We start from the raw sequence: 15,384 nt of genomic DNA, 5'->3' as shown, positions 1-15,384 counted from the left end.
TACATTCTGAGCATGTGAGTATCCCAGGGTTCTTCGAGTTCCCTCTCACATCCGAAAGAAATGCTGGATGGTAAGTTAGTTGTCCCTAGTGTAGCTGGATCGTATACAGATCAGAATGGAGTTCCTGGACATATGATAGGGAAGAGGAAACGGTTAAATAATGGGAAAACGTAGTTGCTCTGAGAGCGTTGACGAGACACAAGAGAATCCAAATGTTGGAAACCGGAGCAACAATCAGCCAGTCCTGATGAAGGGTTTTGGCCCAAAACATTGATTCTTTTTTCTTCCTCTCAGTAGATGCAGCCTGACCTGCGGAGTTCTTTCACCACTTAATGTGTGTTAATCTGCTAGAGGAGCTCAGCGGGTCAAGAAGCATTAGTAAGGGGAAAGGAATTGTCAATATTTTGGCTCAAAACCCTGCATCAAGACTGATAACTGAATGATCTCTTACAATGTTATAAACGCATACAGCATGAGCCACACACTGCAATTCTGTCTCACGTAGCCTTTCTATTGTTACATCTATGATCACGGCCCTGTTTTCCTTACATGTATATTCAATCCCTTCTAAGTATACATGGGGAAAGGACTCTTATCATTGTACTTCTAAAATTTAGCTAGTTACCCGTTTGTTACTTACACAAATGATTATGAAGCTGTCCCATCACCTCACCCACTCTATCTTTAAATATCAAATATTAAGGCAAATATTAGGGCAAGGATTTTGTTTCTGGGTTGTAGTGCGAGGTGGGTGCTAGTATATTGTCTGTCAGTTGTACTTGAACTGTATTTCTTTTCCAATATTGAGCTTCATTGCCGAGGAGCAGCCAGCACTCTCAACTCATTTAACCCAATTGATCTGAAATGGACTTCTCCCTCTTTGTTTCTCCGCTGTGGTCTTCTGACAAGAGATTTTACCTGATTACAATTCACTGCGGTACCCTGGAATTTTGCATTTATATTCAAGATGCTTCATATAGCCTTTGTTCATTTAATATCCGCCTGAAGCAATGTATGGAAAGCTGTATTCTTTTTATCATCAAGCCTTTTTGCTTTGCTTATGAAATGTGTTTTTCTCTGCAATTCAAAAACCCTTTGCTTAAAAAAAGTCATGTAAGTTACTATTTATTTTGAATCATTATATATTTATTTATTAATCTATCTGTGTATTTATTTATTTTAGCTATCAATTATTTATTTGTTTGTTTGTTTGTTTATCTGTTTATTTATTGAGACACAGCGTGGCGTAGGCCCTTCCAGCCCTTCAAGCCACACCACCCAGCAAGCCCCCCGATTTTGTCCTAGCCTGATCACGGGACAATTTACAATGGCTAGGTAACCTATCAACCAGTACATCTTTGGAATGTGGGAGGAAACCAGAGCACCTGGAGGAAACCCACATGGTCACGGGGAGAATGTACAAACTCCTTACGGAGAGTGGTGGGAATTGAACCCAGGTCACTGGTACTGTAAAGTGTTGTGCTAACCACTGTGCAAAGTGCAAAAGCCTTGAAATATATATTTTAGACAACATGCAGGTATCTGAAGGCTGACTGGATAAAATTGACATTAATTCACCAGCTGTAGTTTTTAACTTTTATTAAAATTCTGAATTCAGAATTCAAATTTCTTCTTTCAAAGTATTGTAGGTAGCAGAGCTTTTGAAAGATAAAATGAGGGACAGGGTCCTCAGAAATATAAAAACATTTAGACCTTATTGGTGGAAGCACAAAACATAAATACATAACATACATAACATGCTGGCGGAACTCAGTAGGTCAGGCAAGGGTAAAACAGTCTATGTTTCAGGCCAAAACCCTTCATCAGGACTGGTGGGGCGTCATGGTCCAAAACGTCGACTGTTTATTCCCCTCCATAGATGCTGCCTGACCTGCTGAGTTCCTCCAGCATTTGTCCATTGCTTTGGATTTGCAGCATCTGCAGAATCTCTTATGTTTAAATTTAACTAAATACAGCATTACAATCATATAGTACATTATTCCTTCTAATTACATTTTATTTTTCACCTCAGCAGCAGAGCTCTCAGGATGCTTTGATTTTGAAACTGAACGTGAGCTTGGATAGATATAAAAGCTTCTATAACAGTATCAAGAAGAAAGCAGATGAGAATTTAAGATGGATTGATAACCCACAGATGTTGGTTTGTAATCAGCCGTCTGATCTATCTTTGAAGTTATTATATGCAGCACAGCAAAAAAAAACACATTTGTTGAACTTAAAGGTGAATTCCTTTCTGGTTCCGCAAAAATTACATAATAGAAGAAATAAATTAAGTGAAGAAAGAAAGGTTCCACCGAATGACTGCTAATGGGTCAGAAAAAGTGAAGCATGTTTGTAGTGTTCTCACTACTATAATATACATTACAGTCAAGATTTTATAGTTACGCTTTTCATCGAGAGCGGGTAATGATGGCGGACCCAGTTAGAGCAGAAAAAGAAAAGGACCTTCAGGAAATTCACCTATCGAAGTGTGGATCTGGACCAGCTCCTTGATATGTCCTATGAACAGTTGATGCAACTGTATTGTGCTCGACAGCGGAGGCGTGTGAACAGGGGTCTGCGCCGTAAGCAGCAATCCCCCCTGAAGAGGCTGAGCAAGGCCGAAAGGGAAGCTCCACCTATGGAGAACCCAGAAGTTGTTAAGACACATCTTCGTGACATGGTTATCCTTCCAGAGATGGTTGGCAGCATGGTTGGTGTATATAAAGGCAAAACGTTTAACCAGGTTGAAATCAAGCCTGAAATGATTGGCCATTACCTTGGAGAGTCCTCCATCACCTACAAGCCAGTCAAGCACGGCAGACCTGGTATTGGTGCCACTCACTCCTCCAGGTTCATCCCTCTGAAGTAGTGAAGTAGTGTAAATAAAACTCATTCCAGAAAAAGAAACAAAATAAAAGATTTTATAGTTATAATGATGACTAAATCGCCATTGTTCCCACATTATAACACAAAATTGATAGCAATGTTTGGAGTATCTGCATGTGAACTTCTATATATACCTTGCATCTGCATGGCATGCATAGAGATGGAAATCTTTTGAAAGGAGCTTCAATTCTCACATTATTCTTACCATAAATTCACTTCATGTTAAGTCTTGATGAAAGAGGTGTATCCAAGGAACTATCGCATGCCATATTATTATTACTGATCAGGAAGTTAACCGTATGTATGTAGAATTAAAATCCTCAGATTAAAATTTTAAATACCTTGAAGCTTAAAGGCGGTAAATTTAATTCATTTTTAAAGTTTTCTTATGTTTCAGTTTTGACACATATTTTGGGTATCTTTCAGAGAGATTTTTGAAAGGTGCAGTGCAAATAAAAATTGTTTCTTGCCTTACTGAACTTTTAAAATTTAAATTAAACACAGAACTTGTTTTCTGCCGCTCACTATGCTGTCTTTCAGTTATGCCTGAAATTGTGAATGATACTGCAAAAAGTTTGGACAGCACTGAGCATGGATCATTACCCAGAACTATGATGTTGCGGCCATTACTGAAACTCGGCTGAGAGAGGGGCAGGAATGGGCGATTAATGTACCGGCCTTTCGAAGTTTTAGAACAGGTAGAGGAGGAGGTAAAACAGGGGGTGGGGTTGCACTACTAATCAGAGACAATATCACGGCTGCACTGAGGGGAGACATAATGGAGGGGTCAGACACTGAGTCCATTTGGGTGGAACTCAGGAACAGGAAGGGTGCAATCACTCTGATGGGATTGTACTACAGACCCCAAATAGCCACCAGGACATTGAGGGACAGATATGTAATCAGATAAAGGAAATTTGTAGAAATAATAGGGTTGTTGTCATGGGGAATTTCAATTTCCCTAATATAAACTGGGACCTTCTTAGTGTGAGGGGTTTAGCTGGGGCTGAATTTGTAAAATGTATTCAGGAAGGTTTCTTAAATCGATATGTGGACAGTCCAACAAGAGGAGGGGCCATACTGGACTTGGTGTTGGGCAATGAGCCTGGCCAGGTGACTGACCTTTCAGTGGGTGAACAGTTAGGGAACAGTGACCACAACTCCTTATCATTCAGGATAGCAATAGATAAGGATAGGTATGGTCCTTACGAGAGAGTTTTAAATTGGGCAAATTGCAAGGCCATTAGGCAAGAACTAAGAAGCGTTAATTGGGAAGATCTTTTCTCTGGCAAGTCCACATCAGACATGTGGAGGGTGGTTAAAGATCAATTACACAGAGTACAAGAAAGGTACGTTCCTGTTTGAAGGAAGGATGGGGATGGAAAGATAACAGGATAAGATAATAAGAATAAGATAAGAGGATAAGTTAAGATGTCCAGAGAGGTGATGAATTTAGTCAAGAAGAAAAAGGAAAAGTATGTAAAGTTTCGGAAGTCAGGATCAAATGATGCACATGAGGAATATAAAGAAGCCAGAAAAGAACAAAAGAAGGGAATTACGAAAGCCAGGATGGGACATGAAAAGTCCTTGGCAAGTAGGATTAAGGTGCATCCCAAAGCATTCTATACATACATCGAGAGCAAGAGGATAACTAGGGAGAGGATGGGACCACTCAAGGATAAAGGGGGTAACATTGGCTTAGATGCAGAGAGTGTGAGTGAGTTACTTGATGAGTACTTTGCTTCAGTATTTACCAAGGAAAAGGATATGGAGGACCAGGAGATCAGTACTGAGTGCATAAGTATGTTAGGGCATTTAGAGGTCAAGGAGGAGGAACTGTTGGGCCTCCTAATGAGTATTAAGGTGGATAAGTCCACAAGGGCTGAAGGGATTTACGCCAGGTTATTGGAGGAGGCAAGAGACAAGATTGCTGGGTCTTTGATCATTATCCCCGTGTCCTCTCTAGCCACAGGTAAAGTCCCGGAGAACTGGAAAGTGGCTAATGTTGTACCTCTATTTAAGCAGGGAACAAGGGGAAATTCCAGGAACTATAGACCGATGAGTCTCACACCAGTTATCGGGAAATTGCTGGAGAAAATTCTTAGGGATAGGATATATGAGCATTTGGAAACCCATGGCCTAATTAGAGAGAGCCAGCATGGCTTTGTGTGTGGCAGGCAGTGCCTTACCAACTTGACTGAGTTTTTTGCCAAGGTGACAAGAGAGATTAATGAAGGTCGGGCAGTGGATGTTGTCTACATGGATTTTAGTAAAGTGTTTGACAAAGTCCCTCATGGGTGGCTACTCCAGAAGATTAAGATGCATGGGGTCAGCAGTGAATTGGCTGTTTGGATTCAGACTGGCTTGCACATAGAAGACAGAGGGTAGTGCTTGAAGGGACTTATCTGAGCTGGAAGTCTGTAATTAGTGGAGTTCCACGGGGATCTGTGCTGGGACCTCTGCTGTTTGTAATGTAAGTAAATGACCTGGATGAAAATGTGTATGGGTGGGTTAGTAAATTTGGTGGAGTTGAGGATAGTGTAGAAGACTGGCAAAGAATGCAATATGATGGAGACCAATTGCAGATATGGGCTGAGAAATAGCAGATAGAGTTTTACCCAGATAAATGAGAGGTGTCCCACCTCAGGAGACAGCAGAGAGATTTTAGGATCCAAGTTCACAACTCCTTAAAAGAGACTACACAGATCGATAAGATGGTTAACAAGGCGTATGGAATACTTGCTTTTATTAACCGAGGCATTGAGTTCAAAAGCCAGGAGGTTACGTTGCAACTTAATAAGACCCTGGCTAGGCCACATCTGGAGCATTGCATACATTTCCGGTCGCCCCATTATAGGAAGGAATGTTGAGGCTTTGGGGGGGATGCAGGAAAGGTTCACCAGGATGCTGCTTGGTTTAGAGGAGATGTGCTATCACAAGAGGCTGGATAAACTTGGGTTGTTTTTTTCTGGAGCCTCGGAGGCTGAGGGGAGATCTGATAGAGGTTTACAGGATTATGAGAGGCATAGATAGAGTGGACAGAGAGTATCTGTTTCAAGATCGAAATGCCTAATACTAGAGGGCATGCATTAAAGGTGAGAGGGGGTAGATTCCAGAGGGATGCGAGAGGTAAGTTTTTTATTCAGAGTCATGGATGCCTGGCATGGTGGCATGGTGGTATGATGGCATGGTGGCATGGTGGTATGATGGCATGGTGGCATGGTGATATGGTGGTATGGCAGTATGGCGGTATGGTGGTATGGTGGTAGGGTGGAATGGTGGTATGATGGCATGGTGGCATGGTGATATGGTGGTATGGCGGTATGGTGGCATGGTGGTATGGTGGTATGGCGGTATGGTGGCATGGTGGTATGGTGGTATGGTGGTAGGGTGGCATGGTGGTATGGTGGCATGGTGGTATGGTGGTATGGTGGTATGGCAGTATGGTGGCATGGTGGTATGGTGGTATGGTGGTAGGGTGGTATGGTGGTATGGTGGTATGATGGCATGGTGGCATGGTGATATGGTGGTATGGCGGTATGGTGGCATGGTGGTATGGTGGTAGGGGCAAATACATTAGAGGTTTATAACAGATGTTTGGATAGCCAAATGGATATAAGGAGGATGGAGGGATATGGACATGGTGTAGGTAGGAGGAATTAGTGTTTGGGTGTTTTTGATTTGATTTTTAGCCGGTTCAGAACAACACCGTGGGCTGAATAGCCTGTTCCTGTGCTGTTCTATGTTCTATATTCCAGCTGACCCAGAAAACATTCTAGCTTGAATTCTTTGTCATTTAGAACTAAATTACACACTATACATAAACAGCCCTCAATTTTATCTATTTAATACTTTATTTTATTTCTGCCTTTCACCAATTTGGCCTTTATGTCATAATTTTCATCTGTCTTGAAAATATTTAATGTTATGTGTCATGAAGCATGACTTTAATGTTATGAGTTAACTCCCTGCTTGGGAGGAAACATACTGTAAAGGGAAAGTCATTTTGACCTTTGTTGTGAGAATACAAACTTCATTCTTTCTTCCACAACTATCAGTCACTGAACAGAACTAAAAATCTGTACCTAAAACAGTCAAGGCTTGAATTTATTCCACGTTCACACACTGGAATTGTAGCTAAATTCTAATTTTGCATGGTTGTGGCTGAGTTAGTTTGTTTTCTTTACAGAACACTTACTTCATTTATTGGCACCAAAAGGTTTAGGGTCTCTCCATTGTGGAGTTCCTGTTGACAAAGCAGCCTATTGGAATTCACATATACATGTGGCTCCCAGTGGCTCACTGATGGTGTGTCAACCCTAGTTCTTCAAGGCCCATGTTGCTTTGTTGTGCTGAGAGAGACTGAGCGAAATTAGATGCTATCTCAGCACGTAATGTAATCTACCTTCTCAGATGTAAAAGACCCAATACAAGAGTTGAATAGTCAGCTCCACATGATGATTAACATTTATTCCTCCATTTGACATCATGGCCACAGGGTAGGAATTGTTATTATTGGTAGGATGTTGACCAAAATCTGCCTGTCCTACTGCATAAATTACAACAGAGTACATACTTCAAAAAATTCTTCAGTGACTACAAAACATTTTGGCTTGTACATGAGTCCATCACAGGCAAAGCCCGTCAGTTCACTGAGAACATCTACAAGGAGCGCTGCACAAGAAAGTAGCATCACTCATCAAAGACTCCCACCATCCAAGCCTGCTCTCTTCTCTACTGCCATCAGGAAGGAGCTACAGGAGTCTCAGGTCCCATACCAACAAGTCCAAGAACAGTTATAACCCTTAAACAATGAGGCTCCTGAACCAGCGTGGATAACTTCATTTGCCTCAATTCTGAAATGATTCCACAACCAATGGACACAATTCCGAGAACTCTACAACTCATGTTCCCAGTAAACACAAGAGAATCCCCAGATTCTGGAAATCCAGAGCAACACACACAAAACACTGGAGGAACCCAACAGGTCAGGCAGGATTGGATAATTATGTCTGCGGGCAGGAACAAGCACGAACAAATTGGGATATAAACACCTACAATGGTTGGTATATAGGCTTGTATGCAACATTTTGGACCAGTGGAAATGGTCCAGAAGGGTTGTATGGAAACTATTATTACCATTTTTCTTAACAACTAATTTCATTACTTAGCCTAATAGGTTAGATTTACCACAGTACATAATTATCTATTTAAATGTTTATTTTGCTTTTATATCATCTCAATGTGTACTTAAGAATGTATAAATAATTGTAGTTTTATACATATAAAAAATGGAAAAGGTTATATGTGTGAAAAAAGTACATGATAATTGTGAACTCCTTATCCAAATAAAAATAAAATTAAAAAAAAAAAGAAAATAAGGCAGGGGCAAGCATAGTGGTCGTCATCTGAGTGAACAGAATGGTGATCTTGAAGATTTAGCTCTTCGAAGCTTCAGTCAGAGAAAGCAAAAGAAATGAAAAGCTCCAGGTTAAGATTTCTTTGTCCTTCCCTTCTTTATATCTGCCCAGCTAGGACAGTAGAGACGCCAGGCAGGATAGCTGAATGCTCCTGTTGTGGGATGTGGGAAAGCAGGGAGATCTCCAGTGTCCCTAATGACTACAACTGGGAGAAATACATCCAATTGCATCTTCTAACAATTCACATTAAGGAGATGGAGCGGGAACTGGATGTACTCCGGATCATTCGAGAGGCTAAGGAGGTGATAGACAGGACATATAGAGAGGTAGGTAGTTACACTCAAGATGCAGAATGCAGAAAACTGGGTGACAGTCGGGAAGGAGAAAGGGGTTAAGGATACAGTGCAGAGAACCCCTGTGGCCATCCCTCTCAACAACTCTCAGGGATACTGTCCAGCTGTTGGATAATTTCAGGGGGAGTGACCTAACAGAGGGAAGTCACAGTGGTCCTGTCTCTAGCACTGTGTTTGCCTCTGTGACTCAGAAGGGAAAGGCGAAGAAGAGGCATGGTGTGGTGAGAGGGGATTTGTTAGTTAGAGGAATGGACAGGACATTCTGTGGGTGTGAACAAGAGTCCCAGACGGTATATTGCCTCCTGGTGCCATGGTCAGAGACATCTCAGATTGAATCTTCAACATTCTTAAGTGGGAGGGTGAACAACCAGAGGTCATGGTCCATATAGGTACCAATGACATGGTAGAAGGAGTGATGAAGTTCTGTATAGGGAGTTCAGAGAGTTAGGTGCTAAGTTAAAGGGCAGGACCTCCAGGGTTCTGATCTGAGGATTGCTACCCGTGCCATGTACTAGTGAGAACTAGGAAGATTATACAGTTTAATCTGTGTCTAAGGAGTTGGTGTAGAAGGGAGGGCATAAGATTTTTGGATCAGTGGGCTCTCTTCCAGGGAAGGTGGGACCTGTACAGAAGGGACAGTTTGTACCTAAACTGGAGGGAAACTAATATCCTAGCAGGAAGGTTTGTTAATGATGCACCGTGGAATTTAAACTAGAGTTGCAAGGGAATGGGATCCAGAGGGCCAGAACAGTTACCGGAGAGGTTGTGGAGGCAGATGTTGGTATAACCTCAGACAAAGTTAGAAATCAAAAGGTTGAGCATGGTGTGACTAGTGTCCTGAGCTGCCTATATTTCAATGCAAGAAGTACAGTAGGAAAGATGTATAATTGTGTTGAAGATGAAGTAGCTGCCTTACAAACAGAGGCGATGTGTAGTGAGGAGAGGCTGTTGATAGGGCAAAATTGCAGTCTTTTAAGAACCAACAGAAGGCACCTAAAAAGTCATTACAAAGGTAAGGATGGAATACAAAAGTAACCTAGCCAATAATATTAAATAGGATACCAGAAGTTTCTTCAGATGCATAAAGTGCAAAAGAGCGTCAAGAGTGGATATTGGACTGTTGGAAAATGATGCTGGATAGGTAGTAATGGGGGACAATTTAATGGCAGATGAACTGAATAAGAATTTTGTATCAGTATTCATTGTGGATGACACTAGCCCTATGATGGAAGTTCCACGTGTCAAGGGTCATGAAGTATGTGAAGTTAACGTAACTAGAGAGAAGGTTCCTGGGAAACTGAAAGGTCTGAAGGTAGATAAGTCAACAGGACCAGGTGGTGTACACCCCAGTGCTCTGGAAGAAGTGGTTGAAAAGATCATGGAGGCATTATTAATGATCTTTCAAGAATCACTAGATTCTAGAATGGTTCCGGAAGACTGGAAAATTGCAAATGTCACTCCACTCTTCAAGAAAGGAGAGAGGTTGAAGAAAGGAAACTATAGGAGAGTTAGTATGACCTCAGTGGTTGGGAAGATGTTGGAGTTGATTATTAAGGTGGAGGCCACAGGGTATTTGGAGGCACATGATAAAATAGGCCAAAGTCAGCATGGTTTCCTGAAGGGAAAATCTTGCCTGACAAATCTGTTGGAATCCTTTGAAGAAATAACAAGCAGGATAGACAAACAAGAATCTGTTGATGTTGTGTACTTGGATTTTCAGAAGGCCTTTGACAAGGTGCCACACATGAGGCTGCTTAATAAGCTATGAGCCCATAGTATTACAGGAAAGATTCTAGCATGGTTAAAGCAGTGGCTGATTGGCAGGAGGCACAGAGTGGGAATAAAGGGAGCCTTTCTGATTGTCTGTTGGTGACTAGTGGTGTTCCACTGGGGTCTGTGTTGGGACTGATACTTTACGTTATATGTTAATGACCATATATAAAAACTTAAATTAAGTAGTGCAAAAAGAGAGGAAAAATATATGGGTTTATTCAGAAATCTGATTAGATTCTGAATTTTCTTTGAATATTGTAAAACTTACATATAAGCAAGTTCTTCTTCCATAGACTTCAATACTGGTGGCCAGAGTCATAGACAGGTTCAACTGGCAACAAGGACCCATCTTCGAATGGGTTGTCACCTTTTCACAATTCTCCTGTGAGAATTAATTCTCTAGAAAATTACTTCAATCAATCCAACAGGAAAATGACAGACATTCATAGTTTCTTTTAAATTTTCCTTGAATCTTTCAATGGTTATAAAAACATTGGAGTTGTGGAGTTGAGGGGAAAATTAATGTTTTACCAACTCTACAAAAGCACACAACTAGATATCAAAGGCGTTGGCCATTTTCTGATTGAGTTGAGAAGTGAGAGAGAGTGTGGAAAGAGGTTGGTGCCCATGGAGTCTGCATCAACCATAAAGCACTTACTGTGACACAAATCTTATCATTAGCCATTTATTCTTTTCACATTTCTATCAGCTACACCCACGCCCAGATTGTACAACTCAACAACACAATATGGGCCATTTACAATGGTCAATTGACCTACAAACCCACACGTCTTCAGGGTGTGAAAGGAAACCACAGCACCCAAGGTCACAGGGAGAATGTGCAAAATCCACACGGAAAACAGCCAAGGTTAAGATTGAAGCTGGGACTCTGGAATTGTGAGGCAGTGGCTCTAATGGATACAGAACTGTACCATCCTGTTGGATGTTAATAGAGGAAAACAAATAGGATAATATTTTGTGCAAGGATAAACAGTTATACTTTAGATCATGTTGAACTATACCATAAATCCCACTAGAAACTAGTTTGCTTTAATGTAGTTTCATGGTCTAGGTCATGTACCTTTAAAGAACAATGCACTAAACAGAGTGTCTTTCACCACTTCTTCTAATTCATTTCCCTGTGGGGCCAATGTATGCTTAGCATTTGACCTGCACATGTGCATGACATTATAGTTTTCTAAGTTCAATAGGTACATTTAATATATACAATATAAATCCTGAAATTCTTTTTCTTTGTGAACATCCATGAAAACAGAAGAGTGCCCCAAAGAATGTATTTCCAAACATGGGCTTCAAGCAACCATTTCTCAGTCCCTTAAATTCCTAATTCTCACATTTATTGGCTGTTTTTCCTTTAACGTCATAAATGCTGAAATCTACCAACATCTCTAAGTTCACATCCAAGACAATACTTGTTTTCCCTCTTTATAAATGCTTAGCCTTGTTACACCTGCAGCTACAGCTACATTATTAATGAGCATAATAAACTATGAGGGGTCTAACGCTGACCTGTTTCAGATATCACCACCACAGGGAAGTCCAGGCTGATGTGCATCAACTGGTAATCATCTCCACCTGCAGAACATTCCAGGAGGGCCCTCTTCCTTCTCTTGGATCATCTCATCATGTAGGTTCTGAACGCTGAGGAAAATATTATCAATTGGAGAGTTTGTTAGGATATCACTGCCATCGTAATGTATGTAAGTACGTATTTGACTTTCTGAAAAGCATTCGATTTTTCAACATTGTTTGAGTTTTTTAGGGGGTGGATTTAGTGGGTATACTTCTGCCTCTTTGCTCTACACTCCACCTCAGTAGGTTGTGGTAATGCACCTTATGTTGGTCTGCTAACTGCAATTAAGCTTCATAAGACGAAGAAGAAGATATTACCTATCAGATAATCCACATCTACTAACTAGGTGGCTTTCCTGTTAATCCTTTGATATCAGATTCATACTTGCACTGTTTATAGCAATCTAAAATGTGGTATGATATGAGCTTATGTAATTTTCTTGCATTAATTAATTGATCATCACCATTATGTGCCGTGTCAGTATGATGTGGGCAATCATGGTCTTATGACCTTGATTGTTCTTGACAAATTTTTCAACAGAAGTGGCTTGTCATTGCCTTCTTCTGGGCAGTGTCTTTACAAGATGGGTGACCCCAGCCATTACCAATACTCTTCATAGATTGTCAGTCTGGCATCAGTGGTTGCATAACCAGGACTTGTGATATGCACCAGCTGCTCACACAACCATCTCCCACCTGCTTCCATGGCTTCACGTGACCCTGATCGGGTTGGGGGGGTGGTGGGTAGAGTGGTTGAATAAGCAGGTGCTACACTTTGCCCAAGGGTGACCTGCAGGCTAGCAGAGGGAAGGAGTGCCTTACACTTCATTCGGTAGAGACATACCTCCACCCTGTGGTTAACTGCACGTGATAAAAGTGTTATGGTTGAAGCAAGGGTTGGAAGGGATAAAACAATATGAATGGTTATTGTGTGATAGGACTACATTTTTATTTCAAAGCCACAACCTCTGTACCTATATCCTTATCTCCTTTGGACCACAGCTGTCTGAAATTCCTACAATATTTAATACCCATGTCGTGTAATGGTAAATGGAACAGATAAACAGATTGTGATGAAGGACAGGCAGCGAATTTGGGCATAGTGTATTCAGTTGGATTGATTGAAATATGTCCATTTTAGGGTGAGAAGGATCAGGAACAAGGGTGATGGATTCAGGACATAGATCAGTACATAAACTTACAATGTTGTGGCCATTAATGAGACTTGGCCTTCCCAAGGGCAGGAATGGTTGGTGGAGGTTCCCAGGTACATAGGTGTTTCGAAAGGGGTAGGGGGAGGTAAAGAGTTGAGGAATGGCATTGCTAATCAGGGATAGTTCAAGTCTGCACAAAGGGAGGACGTCATGAAGGGATCATTTACTGAGTCAGTGTGGGTGGAAGTTAGAATCAGGAAGGGAGCAAGCACTTAATTGAATGTATTTTGTAGAAGCCCCGAGGAGCAGATCAAGAGGCAGATTTTGGAAATGTGCAAAATTGACAGGGCTGTTGTCATGGGTGACTTCAGTTTCACTGATGTTGACTGGCATCCCCTTATTCCCAAAGTTTAGATGGAGGAGAATTTATTAAGTGTGTCCAGGAAGGATTCTTGAACAACTAGAGGAGGGTCATACTGGGTCTGAAACTAGGCAATGAACCTGGTCAGATGTCAGATCTCTCGATGGGTGAGCAACTCAGATATAGCGATCATAACTCCCTCACCTCTACTATAACCTCGAAAAGGGATGGGAGCAGACAATATGGAAGAATATTCAATTGGGGGAGGGGGAATTATGATGTTTTTGGGCAGGAACTTGAGAGTGTAAACTGGGAACAGATGTACTCACAGAAATGCATAACAGAAATGTAGAGTTGTTTAGGGAGCACTTGCATAGGGTTCTGGATAGATTTGTCCCACTGAGGCAGGGAGGGAGGTATGGCAAAGAGATCAAGTGAAAGAAAAGAGCATACCTAATGTTTAGGAAGCAAGGATCAGACAGGGCTCTGGAGAGTTGTAAGGGAGACAGGAAGAAATTTAAGAAGGGACTTAGGGGAGCCAGAGGGGATATAAGAAGGCCTTGGTGAGTTAAATTAAGGAAACTTCCAAAGCATTCTACACATACATGAAGAACAGGAGGTTGACTAGAGTGAGTGTAGCACAGAACTTCCAGATAAGATGGGCAGGTGGGTGTTGTGAAACTAAAAACAAGAAGTATAATAATATAAGATAATAAAAGATGTTAAACTGAGGAAAGAATGGGAGTGTAAGATGAGGTCCAGCATCCTTAATAATTAACAAATTGAATTGAATTGAATTGACTCTATTTCTTACATCCTTCATATACATGAGGAGTAAAAATCTTTACGTTACATCTCCGTCTGAATGTACAATGTGCAATTTATAGTAATTTATAATAAATAGTATGTACAACAGGATAGTCAATATAACATAGAAATACAGTTGTATCAGCATTAATTAATCAGTCTCTCTGCTCAGTGGAAGAAGCTGTCCCGGAACCTGTTGCTCCTGGCTTTTATGCTGCAGTACTTTTTCCCAGATGGTATCAGCTTGTGTTTGGGGTGACTCAGGTCCCCAACAATCCTTTTTACACACCTGTCTTTGTAAATGTCCTGAATAGTGAGAAGTTCACATCTACAGATGCGTTGAGCTGTCTGCACCACTCTCTGCAGAGTCCTGCAATTGAGGGAAGTACAGTTCCCATACCAGGCGGTGATGAAGCCAGTCAAGATGCTCTCAATTGTGCCCCTGTAGAAAGTTCTTGGGATTTGGGGGCCCATAGCAAACCCCTTCAACCGTCTGAGGTGAAAGAGACACTATTGTGCCTTTTTCACCACACAGCCCGTATGTACAGACCACGTGAGAACTTTGGTGATGTGTATGCCGAGGAACTTAAAGCTGTTCACCCTCTCAACCTCAGATCCATTGGCGACAATAGGGGTGAGCCTGTCTCCATTCCTCCGGTAGACCACAACCAGCTCCTTTGTTTTTGTGACATTGAGGAAGAGGTTGTTTTCTTGACACCACTGTGTCAGGGTGATGACTTTTTCTCTGTAGGCTGCCTCATTATTATTTGAGATTAGGCCAATCAATGTACCATCGGCAGTAAATTTAATTAGCAGATTGGAGCTGTGGGTGGCGACACAGTCATGGGTATACAGACAGTAAAGGAAGGGACTTAGTACACAGCCCTGTGGGGCACCTATGTTGAGGGTCAGAGGGGCGGAGGTGAGGGAGCCCACCCTTACCACCTGCCGGCGATCTGACAGGAAGTCCAAGATCCAGCTACACCAGGCAGGGTGAAGGCCAAGGTCTCTGAGCTTCTTGTCGGGCCTGGAGG

The 15,384-nt window shown here is 41.6% G+C and overlaps 1 protein-coding gene across 1 annotated transcript; it reads left to right on the top strand.

The window, feature by feature from the left end:
• Positions 1-2,431: 2,431 nt before the first annotated feature.
• LOC134347767 (small ribosomal subunit protein uS19-like) lies at positions 2,432-2,877 on the top strand (the record flags this gene model as incomplete). Its single annotated transcript, XM_063050170.1, has 1 exon — positions 2,432-2,877. A coding segment is annotated over one exon (441 nt), but the record flags the coding sequence as incomplete, so codon positions are not given.
• Between the last annotated feature and the right edge of the window lie 12,507 nt (positions 2,878-15,384).

This window comes from Mobula hypostoma, chromosome 6 (assembly GCF_963921235.1).
Source record: "Mobula hypostoma chromosome 6, sMobHyp1.1, whole genome shotgun sequence".
NCBI classification, from domain to species: Eukaryota; Metazoa; Chordata; class Chondrichthyes; order Myliobatiformes; family Myliobatidae; genus Mobula; species Mobula hypostoma.
This window is presented reverse-complemented; position numbering and strand designations above follow the sequence as displayed.